The 18,817-nt window shown below is 47.9% G+C and overlaps 1 protein-coding gene across 1 annotated transcript in view; it reads left to right on the top strand.

Annotated features, from left to right (window-relative positions):
- Window positions 1-18,817, top strand: part of TESK2 (testis associated actin remodelling kinase 2) — a 52,707-nt gene that overhangs the window by 16,506 nt on the left and 17,384 nt on the right. Inside the window, exons 3-4 of the mRNA XM_069738008.1 lie at window positions 2,066-2,187; window positions 14,395-14,443. Of these exons, the coding sequence (XP_069594109.1) occupies window positions 2,066-2,187; window positions 14,395-14,443 (171 nt within the window). The remainder of the gene's footprint in view (window positions 1-2,065; window positions 2,188-14,394; window positions 14,444-18,817) is intronic.

Below are 18,817 nucleotides of genomic sequence, written 5' to 3'. Positions count from 1 at the left end.
AAACCACTGCTGTAATCACCCATGGAAGTGGCAGATTGCCACGAAACGCGTCGGCACAATAAAGCTTTTAAGAACATTTCCATCGTTGTGTGGTCAGCACGGATACAACATACCCGGTCTTCTTCCTCCTTCTTTGTGACATTGGTATCCATGGGAGTCTGCAGCGACCACTGTTTCCTTTCATATCCTGCAAGGGGGTTGTGACCTTTCACAACCTGTAAAGGTGAGTGCACCTACCACGTATTGTCCTCCAAATTATCACTTTTATCGCCCTATGTGTGCTCTTTTTCCATAATTTCAAATAATCCTTAACGTATAAGTGGGAAAGGCCAACTCTGAACAGGAGAGGTTAAAATCCTAAACTTCAGCATATAACGTATATGAAGGGTTACAAGTAAATTGCATGTTGTTAGTATTTCGATACAAAATCCCAAGGATGAATTCCAAAGAGATGGCGGTATAATTTATTACAGACTAGTATGCGTGCATTTACAAAGCATCTGTGCAATCCTCGGCACGTGGGGCGTAAACTTTTCTCCCAGGTGCAGGCAGTGTTCTTTCATTGATAAGACTGTAGTTTTTTTTTTTTTTGTTTGTGATTCCTCCTCCAGGTTTCATTAGGATTTTGGGGCAGATGAAATCCTTAAAAGGCATGAGCGGCCCTGAGATCACAGCGTGAGGACTCGGAGCAAAACGCATTCATGTTTCGTACTCCATGTAACTTTCCTGTGCAAGAATGCCAAGTGCAATCTCTTTTAAAGTGACCGCAGAGGTCACACAAATAACGTGCGGGTCGTACTTCTCTCTACAGAGAAGCAAAACGCGGTGCATCCAGATGTGTACAAGCATCGAATATGCAAAATGTATACTGCGTCGCACAGAATATACTTACAACATGAATGAGGTCCTCCAATCCTGTTCTCCCCAGTGCAAAATAAAAATAACAGATACTCGCCTCCCGCACTGTTACTGTTTCAGTGATGTTAGCGCTGGGTTTCCCGACGCTTGCATGACGTTGGCTGCAACACTCACAAAGCGTAACGGTCAGCGGCGGCTTCGCTCACACTTCCCTAAAACAAAACTGAAGTGTGAGAACTGCAGCCCATTGCAGGCTGCCGATTGACTGCAGCGCTCACGTTGCATAACAATATCAGGTAAGGCGCTGACATTGCTGGAACGGCCCCCGTGCAGGAGAGGAGTGCTCTGTTGTCTTTATTTTACATTGTGGAGGGAGAACAGCATTTAAAGGGAACCTGTCAGCAGGTTTTTCCTATGTGAGATAAGGACATTGCCGTCACGTAGGGCTTACAGGTTTTCTAGAATACTGCGTATCTGACCACAATCCAGAGCTTTTATTATTGTCACCTACGGGGCGGTGCGGTCCGATGGGCATCGCTGCACCTCCAATCTTCTTTCGATCATCATCCCCCGCACTGCTTCGTGTGCATGTAGCATACTACGTCACCCACACAGTGTCCATCATCGCACTCCTGTCAAAGTACTGCAGTGCGCATGCGCAGGAAAAGGCCAAAGAGCGCCGGTGCATGTGCACTGCTTTACCCTGCCCTCAGCAGGAGCGCGATGCTGGACACTGTGGGTGACGTAGTACGCTTCATCCACACAAAGCAGTGCCAGAGGATGGCGATCGCAAGAAGCTCGGAGGTGCTGGATCAGGACCAGAGACACCCATTGGACCGCACCGTAGGTGAGAATAATAAAAGCTGTTTTGCCTAAGGAACAGACAATCCCTGCATGTGTTGCAGTTGTCCAACAGTTGCGAATCATGCAAACGTGTTACTGGAGCCGCTGCAATATGCGGGTAACACCCGAGCATGCTCAGACGGCACTATATCCGAGCACGCTTGCTCAGCACTAATCCCTAACCTTTTTCTTTTATCAGACCTTACATCTCCTAGGTAAAATATGTACACATTTAAAGGCCAGGTTGGATCTAGCGGTAATGTTAAAACAGCCGTTAGCCTGATGGGGTCGGTTAAGAGGGTCGGTTAACTTCTGTTATAAGCTCCGTCCTTCTCATTTGCCTTTCGTTTTTTTTATTTTGCAGGTTCGTCACCGAACGTCCGACCAAGTTATGGCGCTGAAGATGAACAAACTGAGTAGTAACCGAGCCAACATGCTGAAGGAAGTCCAGCTGATGAACCGCCTGTCGCACCCCAATATACTGAGGTACCGTCAGTCAGGGTCTGTGCTGATCGCTGCTCTAGTCCTCTTGCTGCATCCATGGATCTGTGACCACATGAGATCCTTTACCGTAGTGTGAGCAGATTGCAACCCTAAAAGCTCAGCGGACGCTCCATGATGTATTGTGTAGGTGCTAGAACTTATTTCTTTTTTTTTTTTTTGTATAGCTTTTGTAGCGTGTTTGTTGTAAAGGCTCCATCTTCCACAATGCAGCACATGATCCCTGCATAGGATGGGTGGCAGGATACCGGCATTTACAAGTGTATGGCCAGCCGTGCAGCATTGAAGCCCATGTCCCAGGGTTAGAAGTGAACGGGAGCCTGAGAGCCGCTATTCGAGGTCTTACTGCAACTGTTGTGAAAAATCGAATTTAAAAAGCCTAACTTACAGATCAGAGATGGAAAAAGATTCTATACAAGATTTCTGCTCAGAAAGCAAAACGTTCTGTATCCGAGCGCTAGTCTGTAATCGTGATGGTCTAGGCTGCAATCATAGAGGTGCTAATCCGGACTACTGATCAATGTGTGGTCAGTATATGTAGAGGTGCTAATCCGGACTACTGATCAATGTGTGGTCAGTACAGTCATGGCCAGAAGTTTTGAGAATGACACCAAAATTATATTTTCACATGATCTGCTGCCCTCTGGTTTTTATTAGTGTTTGTCTGATGTTTATATCACATACAGAAATATAATTGCAATCATATTATGAGTACCAATAGGTTATATTGACAGTTAGAATAAGTTAATGCAGCAAGTCAATATTTGCAGTGTTGACCCTTCTTCTTCAAGACCTCTGCAATTCTCCCTGGTATGCTCTCAATCAACTTCTGGACCAAATCCTGACTGATAGCCGTCCATTCTTGCATAATCAATGCTTGCATTTTGCCAGAATTTGTTGGTTTTTGTTTGTCCACCCGTCTCTTGATGATTGACCACAAGTTCTCAATGGGATTAAGATCTGGGGAGTTTCCAGGCCATGGACCCAAAATCTCTGTTTTGTTCCATAAACCATTTAGTTATCACCTTTGCTTTATGGCAAGGTGCTCCATCATGCTGGAAAAGACATTGTTGGGCGCCAAACTGCTCTTGGACGGTTGGGAGAAGTTGCTCTTGGAGGACATTCTGGTACCATTCTTTATTCATGGCTGTGGTTTTAGGCCGATTCCCTTGGCTGAGAAGCAACCCCACACATAAATGGTTTCAGGATTCTTTACAGTTGGCATGAGACAAGACTGGTGGTAGCGCTCACCTCTTCTTCTCCGAATAAGCTGTTTTCCAGATGTCCCAAACTATCGAAAAGGGGATTCATCAGAGAAAATGACTTTGCCCCAGTCCTCAGCAGTCCACTCCCTGTACCTTTTGCAGAATATCAGTCGGTCCCTGATGTTTTTTCTGGAGAGAAGTGGCTTCTTTGCTGCCCTCCTTGAAACCAGGCCTTGCTCAAAGAGTCTCCGCCTCACAGTGCGTGCAGAAGCACTCACACCAGCCTGCTGCCATTCCTGAGCAAGCTCGGCACTGCTGGTAGTCCGATCCCGCAGCTGAAACAGTTTTAAGATACGGTCCTGGCGCTTGCTGGTCTTTCTTGGGCGCCATGGAGCCTTTTTGACAACAATGGAATCTCTCTCCTTGAAGTTCTTGATGATGTGATAGATTGTTGACTGAGGTGCAATCTTTGTAGCTGCGATACTCTTCCCTGTTAGGCCATTTTTGTGTAGAGCAATGATGGCTGCACATGTTTCTTTAGAGATAACCATGGTTAACTGAAGAGAAACAATGATACCAAGCACCAGCCTCCTTTTAAAGTGTCCAGTGATGTCATTCTTACTTAATCATCACTGATTGATCGCCAGCCCTGTCCTCATCAACACCCACACCTGTGTTCATGGATCAATCACTAAAACGATGTTAGCTGCTCCTTTTAAGGCAGGACTGCAATGATGTTGAAATGTGTTTTGGGGGTTAAAGTTCATTTTCTGGGCAAATATTGACTTTGCAAGTACAGTAATTGCTGTTAAGCTGATCACTCTGACATTCAGGAGTATACGCAAGGTGCCATTAGAAAAAATGAAGCAGTAGACTTTGGAAAAATTAATATTTGTCTCATTCTCAAAACATTTGGCCATGACTGTATATGTAGAGGTGCTAATCCGGACTACTGATTAATGTGTGGTCAGCATATGTAGAGGTGCTAATCCGGACTACTGATAACTGTGTCAGTATATGTAGAGGTTCAAATCCGGACTACTGATCAATGTGTGGTCAGTATATGTAGAGGTTCAAATCCGGACTACTGATCAATGTGTGGTCAGTATATGTAGAGGTGCTAATCCGGACTACTGATCAATGTGTGGTCAGTATATGTAGAGGTTCAAATCCGGACTACTGATCAATGTGTGGTCAGTATATGTAGAGGTTCAAATCCGGACTACTGATCAATGTGTGGTCAGTATATGTAGAGGTGCTAATCCGGACTACTGATCAGTGTGTGGTCAGTATATGTAGAGGTTCAAATCCGGACTACTGATCAATGTGTGGTCAGTATATGTAGAGGTGCTAATCCGGACTACTGATCAATGTGTGGTCAGTATATGTAGAGGTTCAAATCCGGACTACTGATCAATGTGTGGTCAGTATATGTAGAGGTTCAAATCCGGACTACTGATCAATGTGTGGTCAGTATATGTAGAGGTGCTAATCCGGACTACTGATCAGTGTGTGGTCAGTATATGTAGAGGTGCTAATCCGGACTACTGATCAATGTGTGGTCAGTATATGTAGAGGTTCAAATCCGGACTACTGATCAATGTGTGGTCAGTATATGTAGAGGTGCTAATCCGGACTACTGATCAGTGTGTGGTCAGTATATGTAGAGGTGCTAATCCGGACTACTGATCAGTGTGTGGTCAGTATATGTAGAGGTGCTAATCCGGACTACTGATCAATGTGTGGTCAGTATATGTAGAGGTGCTAATCCGGACTACTGATCAATGTGTGGTCAGTATATGTAGATGTGATAATCCGGACTACTGATCAATGTGTGGTCAGTATATGTAGAGGTGCTAATCCGGACTACTGATCAGTGTGTGGTCAGTATATGTAGAGGTGCTAATCCGGACTACTGATCAATGTGTGGTCAGTATATGTAGAGGTGCTTATCCGGACTACTGATCAATGTGTGGTCAGTATATGGGGAGGTGCTAATCTGGACTACTGATCAATGTGTGGTCAGTATATGTAGAGGTGCTAATACTGACTACTGATCAATGTGTGGTCAGTATATGGGGAGGTGCTAATCTGGACTACTGATCAATGTGTGGTCAGTATATGTAGAGGTGCTAATACTGACTGCTGATCAATGTGTGGTCAGTATATGTAGAGGTGCTAATACTGACTGCTGATCAATGTGTGGTCAGTATATGTAGAGGTGCTAATCTGGACTACTGATCAATGTGTGGTCAGTATATGTAGAGGTGCTAATACTGACTGCTGATCAATGTGTGGTCAGTATATGTAGAGGTGCTAATACTGACTGCTGATCAATGTGTGGTCAGTATATGTAGAGGTGCTAATACTGACTGCTGATCAATGTGTGGTCAGTATATGTAGAGGTGCTAATACTGACTGCTGATCAATGTGTGGTCAGTATATGTAGATGTGATAATCCGGACTACTGATCAATGTGTGGTCAGTATATGTAGAGGTGCTAATACTGACTACTGATCAATGTGTGGTCAGTATATGTAGAGGTGCTAATACTGACTGCTGATCAATGTGTGGTCAGTATATGTAGAGGTGCTAATACTGACTGCTGATCAATGTGTGGTCAGTATATGTAGAGGTGCTAATACTGACTACTGATCAATGTGTGGTCAGTATATGGGGAGGTGCTAATCTGGACTACTGATCAATGTGTGGTCAGTATATGTAGAGGTGCTAATACTGACTGCTGATCAATGTGTGGTCAGTATATGTAGAGGTGCTAATACTGACTACTGATCAATGTGTGGTCAGTATATGTAGAGGTGCTAATACTGACTACTGATCAATGTGTGGTCAGTATATGGGGAGGTGCTAATACTGACTGCTGATCAATGTGTGGTCAGTATATGTAGAGGTGCTAATACTGACTACTGATCAATGTGTGGTCAGTATATGGGGAGGTGCTAATACTGACTACTGATCAATGTGTGGTCAGTATATGGGGAGGTGCTAATACTGACTACTGATCAATGTGTGGTCAGTATATGGGGAGGTGCTAATACTGACTACTGATCAATGTGTGGTCAGTATATGTAGAGGTGCTAATCTGGACTACTGATCAATGTGTGGTCAGTATATGGGGAGGTGCTAATACTGACTGCTGATCAATGTGTGGTCAGTATATGTAGAGGTGCTAATCCGGACTACTGATCAGTGTGTGGTCAGTATATGTAGATGTGATAATCCGGACTACTGATCAATGTGTGGTCAGTATATGTAGAGGTGCTAATACTGACTGCTGATCAATGTGTGGTCAGTATATGTAGAGGTGCTAATACTGACTACTGATCAATGTGTGGTCAGTATATGGGGAGGTGCTAATACTGACTACTGATCAATGTGTGGTCAGTATATGGGGAGGTGCTAATCTGGACTACTGATCAATGTGTGGTCAGTATATGTAGAGGTGCTAATACTGACTACTGATCAATGTGTGGTCAGTATATGTAGAGGTGCTAATACTGACTACTGATCAATGTGTGGTCAGTATATGTAGAGGTGCTAATCTGGACTACTGATCAATGTGTGGTCAGTATATGTAGAGGTGCTAATCTGGACTACTGATCAATGTGTGGTCAGTATATGTAGAGGTGCTAATACTGACTACTGATCAATGTGTGGTCAGTATATGTAGAGGTGCTAATACTGACTACTGATCAATGTGTGGTCAGTATATGGGGAGGTGCTAATCTGGACTACTGATCAATGTGTGGTCAGTATATGTAGAGGTGCTAATACTGACTGCTGATCAATGTGTGGTCAGTATATGTAGAGGTGCTAATCTGGACTACTGATCAATGTGTGGTCAGTATATGTAGAGGTGCTAATCTGGACTACTGATCAATGTGTGGTCAGTATATGTAGAGGTGCTAATCTGGACTACTGATCAATGTGTGGTCAGTATATGTAGAGGTGCTAATCTGGACTACTGATCAATGTGTGGTCTGGTTATAGAACAGACTGCTGGTCAATACATAGAGTGATTTTAGACCGGACTGCTCGCGATCACACACCGTGTGCAGAATTATTAGGCAATTTGTGGTTTTGATGATTAGTTGTATTATTGCAGCAGTGCTGTTGGTCAGTCCAAAAGGTTAATAAACCTGAATACTTAAAGTAAAATTGAGGTTCTGTCTTTCTTAGGAGGATATATCTGTATGCAGAATTATGCAACTGAGGGAAAAACAGAATTTTTTCCCCATCTCAATTGTTTATTTTCATCTGTTACAGTGAGAACGGGCGCCAAACCGCTCAGTGTACAAAATACATTTCTGACATTTTCATAATAAATCCCAGTGACCAATCTAGTATTATAGTCGTCCTTCTTTTCAATAACTGTCATAGACCCAAATCCATGGAGGCGCTCGGTTTCTTCATCTATAGATGATCGGCGGCACCAAGCACAGCCCCAGACACTGATCGGAGAGGCGACCGTTCTCCTTCACCGGAAATCTCCCATCTGAGAAGGGTCACAAAGTTCTCAGTAACGTTTAGGTCCGGTGAGGAAGGAGCCGGAATACAAGCTCCTAATAATAATGGAAAGGTTCTGTCTGTAAATCGAGGGCTTTTGGGCTGCCCGTCAGTAATGGAGGAGCTTGGGTGCCATTTTGGGGTTCACCTGTCGGGGCACATTGTCGGGGGCGCTGCTACTCTTGCACTTGAGACATTTCTCTTTCTCTTGGTGTAACTGGATCTTCTTGGGATGTAGCAGAATAAACAACACAAGGAAATCTGTTGGCTCAGTACAAACGAACAAAAGGCGCAAACCAATTTAGCAACTGTAACGGGCGAACTGCGGCCACAGGTGTGAGTCTGGGCGTGAGCCCGCCGGGGAGAAGCCTCTGTTAACCCCTTCCCGGCCATAGCCACAGGTATGATTCTGGGCATGAGCCCGCCGGGGAGAAGCCTGTTAACCCCTTCCCGGCCACAGGTGTGATTCTGGGCGTGAGCCAACCGGAGAGAAGCCTCTGTTAACCCCTTCCCGGCCATAGCCACAGGTATGATTCTGGGCATGAGCCCGCCGGGGAGAAACCTCTGTTAACCCCTTCCTGGCCATATGCACAGGTGTGATTCTGGGCGTGAGCCCGCCAGGGAGGAGCCTCTGTTAACCCCTTCCCGGCCATAGCCACAGGTATGATTCTGGGCATGAGCCCGCCGGGGAGAAGCCTGTTAACCCCTTCCCGGCCACAGGTGTGATTCTGGGCGTGAGCCAACCGGAGAGAAGCCTCTGTTAACCCCTTCCTGGCCATATGCACAGGTGTGATTCTGGGCGTGAGCCGGCCAGGGAGAAGCCTGTTAACCCCTTCCTGGCCACAGGTGTGATTCTGGGCGTGAGCCAACCGGAGAGAAGCCTCTGTTAACCCCTTCCTGGCCATATGCACAGGTATGATTCTGGTTGTGAGTCCGCTGGAGAGAAGCCTCTGTTAACCCCTTCCCAGCTGTGGCCACATGTGTGATTCTGGGCGTGAGCCCGCCGGGGAGAAATAATAAACCTACAAAGAGGGCACCGGAGGTAAATGCTCCGCCATAATACATATAATAGACACTCAAGCATGCCAAGATCACACCCATCCTCAAAAAGCCCTCCCTCGACCCATCCTCTGTGTCTAGCTATCGCCCAATATCTCTTCTCCCTTATGCCTCCAAATTGCTGGAGCAACATGTCCATCTTGAACTGTCCTCCCACTTCTCCTCCTGCTCCCTCTTTGATCGGTTACAATCAGGCTTCCGTTCCCATCACTCAACTGAAACTGCCCTAACTAAAGTCACCAATGACCTACTAACTGCCAGGAGCAAGCGACACTACTCTGTCCTCCTTCTCCTGGACTTGTCTTCTGCCTTTGACACTGTTGACCACTCCCTTTTGCTACAAATCCTCTCATCCCTTGGCATCACAGACTTGGCCCTTTCCTGGATCTCGTCATATCTGACAGACCGAACATTCAGTGTCTCCCTCCCCCACACCACCTCCTCACTTTGCCCCTTGTCAGTCGGTGTTCCTCAAGGCTCTGTTCTAGGACCTCTACTCTTCTCCATCTACACTTTCGGCCTGGGACAGCTCATAGAATCCCACGGTATGCAGTACCATCTCTACGCTGACGACACGCAGATCTACCTCTCCGGACCTGACCTCTCCTCCTTGCTTACCAAAATCCCGCACTGTCTGTCTGCCATTTCAGCCTTCTTTTCTGCTCGCTTTCTACAACTGAACATGGACAAAACAGAATTCATCATCTTTCCCCCATCTCACTCTACCCCTCCACCACATCTATCCATCAATGTCAATGGCTGCTCACTTTCCCCAGTCCCACACGCCCGGTGTCTCGGGGTGATCCTCGACTCTGCCCTCTCTTTCAAGCCACATATCCAAGCCCTTGCCTCCTCCTGTCGTCTCAAACTCAAAAATATTTCCCGGATCCGTGCTTTCCTTGACCGCAACACTGCAAAAACGCTAGTGCATGCCCTTATCTCCCGCCTCGACTACTGCAACCTCCTACTCTCTGGACTCCCCTCTAGCACTCTGGCACCACTCCAATCCATCCTACACTCTGCTGCCCGACTAATCCACCTGTCCCCCCGCTATTCCCCAGCCTCTCCCCTGTGTCAAGCCCTTCACTGGCTTCCTATCGCCCAGAGACTCCAGTTCAAAACCCTCACACTGACATACAAAGCCATCCACAACCTGTCTCCTCCAGACATCTGTGACATGGTCTCCCGGTACCTACCTACACGCGACCTCCGATCCTCCCAAGACCTCCTTCTCTACTCCCCTCTCATCTCTTCTTCCCATAACCGCATCCAAGACTTCTTCCGTGCTTCCCCCATACTCTGGAACTCTCTACCCCAACACATCAGACTTGCGCCTACCATTGAAACCTTCAAAAAGAACCTGAAGACTCATCTCTTCCGACAAGCCTACAGCCTGCAGTGATCCTCAACCTACTGAACAGCCGCACAGCCAGCTCTTCCCTCTCCTAGTGTATCCTCACCCACCCCCTGCAGACTGTGAGCCCTCGCGGGCAGGGTCCTCCCTCCTTATGTACTCGTGTGCCTTGTTATCTGCTCATGTTTAATGTATTTGTCTATATTTGCCCCGTATTCACATGTAAAGCGCCATGGAATAAATGGCGCTATAAAAATGTATAATAATAATAATAATAATAATAATAAAAAAGAGAAATGGACACTAGAGCTTAAAATTAAACAATTTTATTAAAGAACCATATGAAAAAATACAAATAATGCAAATAGAAACCAAGTAAAAAAATGCAATGAAAAAATGAAAAGGCGACACTAGTGCCACACACGGACGTGATGCTGCACTGAAGAGCAAAAACAGTCAATTGTACTAATACCACGAGTATAAATATGCACATGAGTAGCATACATCAGTCAATAGGGTAATACATAGTCCGTTGTGCAAACAATAAGAACCATACTGATGTATTATAAATGAATGGCCGAACAAGTGGTAACAATAGACAATAAATATATAATAAATGCTCACAGGTAAAGTACTAATGCAGGGAGATACAAAGTATACAGGAGAGTATCAAGTAAAGTGCCTGGTGCAATAATATGTATACTGAAAGGTACCAATAAAGTGCCTAGTGCAAACTTGATGTAGCAGGGTATACCATATAGCTTATGCTTGCCCCCCGAGGAAGCAGCATCTGCGAAACGCGCATCGGGGCTCCTCTCTCCACACACGGCTGCAGGTTGGTACTCCTTGTACGTGCCTTCTTATCAGTGGTATGCAGGCTTGTATTAGGTTCCACCTATTTAACTATATGGGACTTTCCCTTTAATGATTGATCCATGCCCATGGTCTTGGCAAGCATAAGCTATATGGTATACCCTGCTACATCAAGTTTGCACTAGGCACTTTATTGGTACCTTTCAGTATACATATTATTGCACCAGGCACTTTACTTGATACTCGCCTGTATACTTTGTATCTCCCTGCATTAGTACTTTACCTGTGAGCATTTATTATATATTTATTGTCTATTGTCACCACTTGTTCGGCCATTCATTTATAATACATCAGTATGGTTCCTATTGTTTGCACAACGCACTATGTATTACCCTATTGACTGATGAATGCTACTCATGTGCATATTTATACTCGTGGTATTAGTACAATTGACTGTTTTTGCTCTTCAGTGCAGCATCACGTCCGTGTGTGGCACTAGTGTCGCCTTTTCATTTTTTCATTGCGTTTTTTTACTTGGTTTCTACTTGCATTATTTCTATTTTTTCATATGGTTCTTTAATAAAATTGTTTAATTTTAAGCTCTAGTGTCCATTTCTCTTTTGGGTGTCTGCCGGAGAGAAGCCTCTGTTAACCCCTTCCTGGCCATGGCCACAGGTATGATTCTGGGCGTGAGCCCGCTGGAGAGAAGCCTCTGTTAACCCCTTCCTGGCTACAGGTGTGATTCTGGGCGTGAGCCTGCTGGAAAGAAGCCTCTGTTAACCCCTTCCTGGCTGTGGCCACAGGTATGGTTCTGGGCGTGAGCCTGCCGGAGAGAAGCCTCTGTTAACCCCTTCCTGGCCACAGGTGTGATTCTGGGCTTGAGCCCACCGGAGAGAAGCCTCTGTTAACCCCTCCCCAGCCGTGTCCACAGGTATGATTCTGGGCGTGAGCCCGCTGGAGAGAAGCCTCTGTTAACCCCTTCCCGGCCACAGGTATGATTCTGGGCGTGAGCCTGCCGGAGAGAAGCCTCTGTTAACCCCTTCCTGGCCATGGCCACAGGTATGATTCTGGGCGTGAGCCTGCTGGAGAGAAGCCTCTGTTAACCCCTTCCTGGCAACACGTGTGATTCTAGGCGTGAGCCTGCTGGAAAGAAGCCTCTGTTAACCTCTTCCTGGCCACAGGTATGATTCTGGGCGTAAGCCTGCCGGAGAGAAGCCTCTGTTAACCCCTTCCCAGCCACAGGTATGATTCTGGGCATGAGCCCACCGGAGAGAAGCCTCTGTTAACCCCTCCCCAGCCGTGTCCACAGGTATGATTCTGGGCGTGAGCCCGCCGGAGAGAAGCCTCTGTTAACCCCTTCCCGGCCACAGGTATGATTCTGGGCGTGAGCCCGCCGGAGAGAAGCCTCTGTTAACCCCTTCCTGGCCCTGCAAGACTCCGCTCAGGACGGGTTATTGGTGTTGGCGTCCTGCCCCTTTGGCTCGGTCACGTGAGTTTTTGGCAGCTTTCAGCCATTTCTATTTATGCTGCGAGATCTCCTCGTATTTGATGAGTCTCTCTCCGGCTTGTGTTGCAGTTTCGCCGTGCGGCTTTTTTACGAGGTATTTTTAGCAAGTAAAATGTTTGCCGAGTGAGCTCATACTCCAGAGATCGAACAGCGGCTCCTGCTCCGGTGGTGGTTTTATGCCAAAAAATAATAATTCTCATCAAAGCTCGATACTGTTACACGGTTGTTTCCATGTTCACTCAAAGTAACATTAAAACTGCAAATGGATCCTCGGAGTGTAAACGGTAATTGTGCAGCGTCCACGGTCGGCAGATTGGCCATTACTGGATATACAGGGTGATGGTTCTCCATCCGATGAGAAGGGTTTATTGACCGTAATATTGGATGCGGCAGCAGATTAATCGGTCTATTGACAAGTGCTGAAAGCAATTATGTAGATTTACGGCTTCATCTCCAGACACTTTAAGATGAGCTCCCTTCATCAGTGCATACGTGTTTCTGGAAACGCAGGATCGTATATATCTGGGGTGTAAAAAGTATGGGAATGCTGGGGGTGACAACCACATTGGCTACTTTTATAGCTGTCACCCAGTTTCCTCTACAATCCTGAGTGGCAAATCTGCGTATTTGCACCCACGGCTCCTTTGTGATGACTACTGTTTATTAACGTTTCCTTAGATCTGTGGGTGCTGGCATAGTCTTACTATATCCCCCAATCTCTGGGGGTCACATTCAGTCACCCGTCATGATATTAGGTTAATCGGGGCCTGACCCCGCCATCTGACACGGAGCGCTGCGCAGAGCGTAACATTAGAATGTCAGCCCTTTTAATGATTGGCAGCTGTCCAGCGGCGCAGCGCGGAGGATCCGGTTTCCGTTTAGTGCATTTGGAGATAAATGTTTGATTTCCCTGAAATCCTGATCATACAGATGATGGACTCCCTCCTTTTAACCACCCCTCATATATCAAATTTTAACCCTTCATTTCTCAGTGGCCTTTAGGACCTCGTTCATTGTGTGACTTTCAGACTGTGGTTGATGTAGCACATGAATAATAATAAAAATTGAAAAGTTTAGTAATTTTCTAATATACTTTAATGTCTTCACCAGTTTTACAAGGAACCTGTTGCATCCAAAAACGCTATTTACCTGCAGATATAGGGGGTGATATGCAGGTAAAAAGCATTTACATCTTGACTAGCTGCCTTACTGGACCAGCAGCTACAGGGAGAAAATGAATAAATATATCCTCCCTGCAACCGCTCGCTTCCTGTCATCGGCGGTAGAGGGAGCGGTTACAGTCACCGCTCACTATTACAGTATAATTAGCAGTGACTGTAATCACTCCCTGCACCATCCTGATGACTGGAAGCGAGCGGCTGCAGGGAGAATATATTTATTCATTTTCTTTCTGTAGCTGCTGCTCCAATAAACAAAGGTCGACCAACACTGACTTGCAAAAATGGACACGGATCATTAAAAATTGGTGCATTGACAAGTCTGAATACATGTTCCATCTATGAGGATTTGTTACAATGTATCAGAGCACACAATCCCATCCAATGCAACAAGCTGTCAGTTATATGACGCAGCTGATCTCTCGTCTGTAGCTGTTGCCGATAACATTAAAGGAAAGCGAATAACACAGTGATGGAGGATACAGTGTAGTGACGGTGGTCTCTGTGTCATCGCTGCTTTAATACTCTTCTTTTTATCTCTTCCTGCAGGTTTATGGGGGTCTGCGTCCACCAAGGGCAGTTACACGCACTGACGGAGGTAAGACTCGGGGGCATCTTTCACTTTATTTAAGGTAGAAAAAAATGTTGCAGTAATGTCAATCATTCCCGATACTGCAGTGACCTGTGAAATATACCAGGGTTACACTAAATAACACTCCTGCGATTAACCCCTTCAGAACTGTATTAATGGAACCTCCAGTATATTCTGATACAATGTGTTATGGGATTATTGTCCTGTCCCACCAAAATGTCAGCATGTCCTTGTCCTGTATACTCTCGAGTGTCAGTCTTGTTCTGTCCCGGTCAGCCATTGTCACCATCTCCTGGTCCTGTTCCTCCTCCCCAACTATCCAGTCTTGTGCTAAAATTCTACCGTCGTATGGTGGCGTCTCATGCTCCAGTCTACCCTCAAGTGGTGGCATCTCCTCCTCCAGTCCATCTTCAACTGGCAGCGTCTCGTGGTCCTGTCCACCCTCGACTGGTGGCATCTCGTGATCCTGTCCACCCTTGACTGGCAGCGTCTCGTGATCCTGTCCACCCTTGACTGGCAGCGTCTCGTGGTCCTGTCCACCCTCGACTGTTGGCGTCTCGTGATCCTGTCCACCCTCGACTGTTGGCGTCTCGTGATCCTGTCCACCCTCGACTGTTGGCGTCTCGTGATCCTGTCCACCCTCGACTGTTGGCGTCTCGTGATCCTGTCCACCCTCGACTGTTGGCGTCTCGTGATCCTGTCCACCCTCGACTGTTGGCGTCTCGTGATCCTGTCCACCCTCGACTGTTGGCGTCTCGTGATCCTGTCCACCCTCGACTGTTGGCGTCTCGTGATCCTGTCCACCCTCGACTGTTGGCGTCTCGTGGTCCTGTCGACCCTCGACTGTTGGCGTCTCGTGGTCCTGTCGACCCTCGACTGTTGGCGTCTCGTGGTCCTGTCCACCCTCGACTGTTGGCGTCTCGTGATCCTGTCCACCCTCGACTGTTGGCGTCTCGTGGTCCTGTCCACCCTTGACTGGCGGCGTCTTGTGGTCCTGTCCACCCTCGACTGTTGGCGTCTCGTGATCCTGTCCACCCTCGACTGTTGGCGTCTCGTGGTCCTGTCCACCCTCGACTGTTGGCGTCGCGTGGTCCTGTCCACCCTCGACTGTTGGCGTCTCGTGGTCCTGTCCACCATCGACTGTTGGCGTCTCGTGATCCTGTCCACCCTCGACTGTTGGCGTCTCGTGATCCTGTCCACCCTCGACTGTTGGCGTCTCGTGATCCTGTCCACCCTCGACTGTTGGCGTCTCGTGATCCTGTCCACCCTCGACTGTTGGCGTCTCGTGATCCTGTCCACCCTCGACTGTTGGCGTCTCGTGGTCCTGTCCACCCTCGACTGTTGGCGTCTCGTTGTTCATCTTGCTACTCTTCTGGTTTTCCCCTCTCTGAGTCCTCACACCTTTGTTGTGAATCAGCGTATGATTTATCCTGCACCCAGCCCCTTAGACTCTTGTGGCCCCATCCGTGCGGTTACTCTTGTTTTGCTCTGTGGTCTTGGCTGATAGCCAGGTTCAGTCTTGCATTATATCCGAACAGTTATTGATGCAATGAATTGTGAATTTGCAGCAATGTTATTGCAGAACACATCATGTCAGCCTTATCCGACCAGAGCCCGTGTCTGCTGCGTCCCTGCAATCACCAGCAGGGAGAGAGTTTTTGACTGTTGGTGTAAGACCCTCCTCCTCTGTCTGTGAAAGAAATCTGTCACCAAGTTTTTGCCACTTAATATGAGAGCAGCATAATGTAAAGACAGAGACACTGATTCCAGCAATGTCACTCACTGGGCTGCCTGCTGTTGTGTTTATAAAATCACTATTTTATCAGCAGGAGATTATCACTAGAGGACTAGTAAACCTGCTGCCATGTAGTCCAACCCCGCCCCTACCACTGATTGGCAGTTTTCTGCCTATGCACAGTGTGCACATAAAGCTGCCAATCGATGGTATGGGAGGGGGTCATACAAAGCTCAGCATTCAGAGAATTGTAAGGTTCTACAGCAGAAAAAAACTTTTTATGAAAACTGCAGTAAGCAGCCCAGTAAGTGATACATCGCTGGAATCGGGGTATCTGCCCCATTATTATGCTGCTTTAAGATGCGGTAACAAAAACCTGCTGACAGATTCCCTTTAAGTTACAGGGAATTATTCCGCCTGTCTGGATCTGAGGTGATGGGGCAGGGCAGATTGTTATTATCTGCCGCACCAGGAACATTCCTCTAGCGGATGATTGATTGTTGCGCTTCCTCCATCAGGTGCCCCCCACCTCTTCCTTTGTTGGGGTCAGGTGACTGCTCCGTGAAGCATTAATTTGTAAGACAAGACTCCTCTCATGAACAAAGGAGCCCATGGAGCGTCCTCTGCTCTATTATCATGAAATAATATCCGTCCACCGCCAGATTTCTACAATCTGCCGTCTTTGTATTCACTTGTTCCAGAACACTAGTGTTTATGGGTTGGTGTGGATGATGTCAGATACGTCATGTGTTATAGATGCTCCGCTCATCAGCGACGGTTACAATCTTACACTCGGCCAGTTTATTACATGGTGAACCTCTAATAAAAGTGATTGCTTGGCGGGCTGCACATTTGGCGGGCCGCATACTGGACAGGCCGCATGCTAAGCGGAATGCATGCCGGGCCGGCTGCACACTAGGCAGGATTCATGCTGGGCGAGATGCATGCAGGGCCGGCTTTACGCTGCTGGGCCGGCTTTACGCTGCTGGGCCAGCTTTACGCTGCTGGGCCAGCTTTACGCTGCTGGGCCGGCTTTACGCTGCTGGGCCAGCTTTCGCTGCTGGGCCGGCTTTCGCTGCTGGGCCAGCTTTCGCTGCTTGGCCGGCTTTCGCTGCTGGGCCGGCTTTCGCTTCTGGGCCGCCTTTCGTTATCTGGGCCGGCTTTACGCTGCTGGGCCGGCTGCACGCTGCTGGGCCGGCTGCACGCTGCTGGGCCGGCTGCACGCTGCTGGGCCGGCTGCACGCTGCTGGGCCGGCTGCACGCTGCTGGGCCGGTTGCACGCTGGGTGGGCTGCACACTTGTCTTGTATATGTATATAGAGGGTACACAGGGGTGGGACGTAGCATGTAAAGTCGTGCTGGTTGGCTGGAGAATCCACCCTCCATTGGTTTTAGTTGTTTGCTCCGTCGTATCGGTCGTATTGGCGTCTTCCCGTTCCCCAGGGCAGATGAATCCCTTGCACCTTAATTCACCACTAAAGACAACAGATGGGGCGGTAAATCTGTGGCTGGTGCGTCCTTCACAATCCGCCATTGTTCACGCTCGGTGTAGATTCTTCTATATACACAGGGAGCAGGTTTTTGTGCCAAATTAAACAGCCCTGATCTCATAAAAATTCCATTGTTGTGATTCGGGAAGCCTGGAGATGATATTCGTGTTTTATGTCAGGATGGAGCGTGCGATGGGGCACGGTGAGATCGCTCATCGGCCCCACAGCTTCCTGCATTTGTGAAGCCAGGCCGGCCTAATGTGTCCAGTGAGATTTCCAGGTACCTGGCCGGCACTCACCAGGCGGCCATTGTCCTTCTCATCCTGCAAAAAAATAGATCTATCTCATGAAGGTTTGAGCTCCGCAAAACCTCTGAAGATCATCATCCCTATCGAAGCTACCGCCTCACCAACACCGGAGCTACCGCCTCACCAACACTGGAGCTCCTGCAACCCTCAACCTACTGTCTCCTTCCCCATAATCCTGTAGAATGTAAGCCCGCAAGGGCAGGGTCCTCGCCCCTCTGTACCAGTCTGTCATTGTTAGTTTGTTTACTGTATGTGATATTTGTAACTTGTATGTAACCCCTTCTCATCCATGGAATCAATGGTGCTATATAAATAAATAATAATAATAATAATAATAAAAGATGTGCTGTGGAACTTGGCACTAAGAATTTAGCAGCAGATCCAATTTTTGCAGCAATCAGAGAGCATTATTCTGCCGAAAAAAGGCACTGCTTCATAAAGGAGTGCAGCCATGAAGGGGTTACTTGGTCTAAACCTGAATGCCAGATCAACGGTTTCCAGGAAAGCATTGCATGCAGCGGCACACTGCCTCCTGCCAGTAGAGCGGCACGCTGCCTCCGCCAGTAGAGCGGCACGCTGCCTCCGCCAGTAGAGCGGCACGCTGCCTCCGCCAGTAGAGCGGCACGCTGCCTCCGCCAGTAGAGCGGCACGCTGCCTCCGCCAGGAGAGCGGCACGCTGCCTCCGCCAGGAGAGCGGCACGCTGCCTCCGCCAGGAGAGCGGCACGCTGCCTCCGCCAGGAGAGCGGCACGCTGCCTCCGCCAGGAGAGCGGCACGCTGCCTCCGCCAGGAGAGCGGCACGCTGCCTCCGCCAGGAGAGCGGCACGCTGCCTCCGCCAGCAGAGCGGC

Source organism: Ranitomeya imitator, chromosome 8 (genome assembly GCF_032444005.1).
Source record: "Ranitomeya imitator isolate aRanImi1 chromosome 8, aRanImi1.pri, whole genome shotgun sequence".
NCBI classification, from domain to species: domain Eukaryota; kingdom Metazoa; phylum Chordata; class Amphibia; order Anura; family Dendrobatidae; genus Ranitomeya; species Ranitomeya imitator.
The sequence above is the reverse complement of the archived record's forward strand: the minus strand, read 5'-3'. Positions and strand labels throughout refer to the sequence as shown.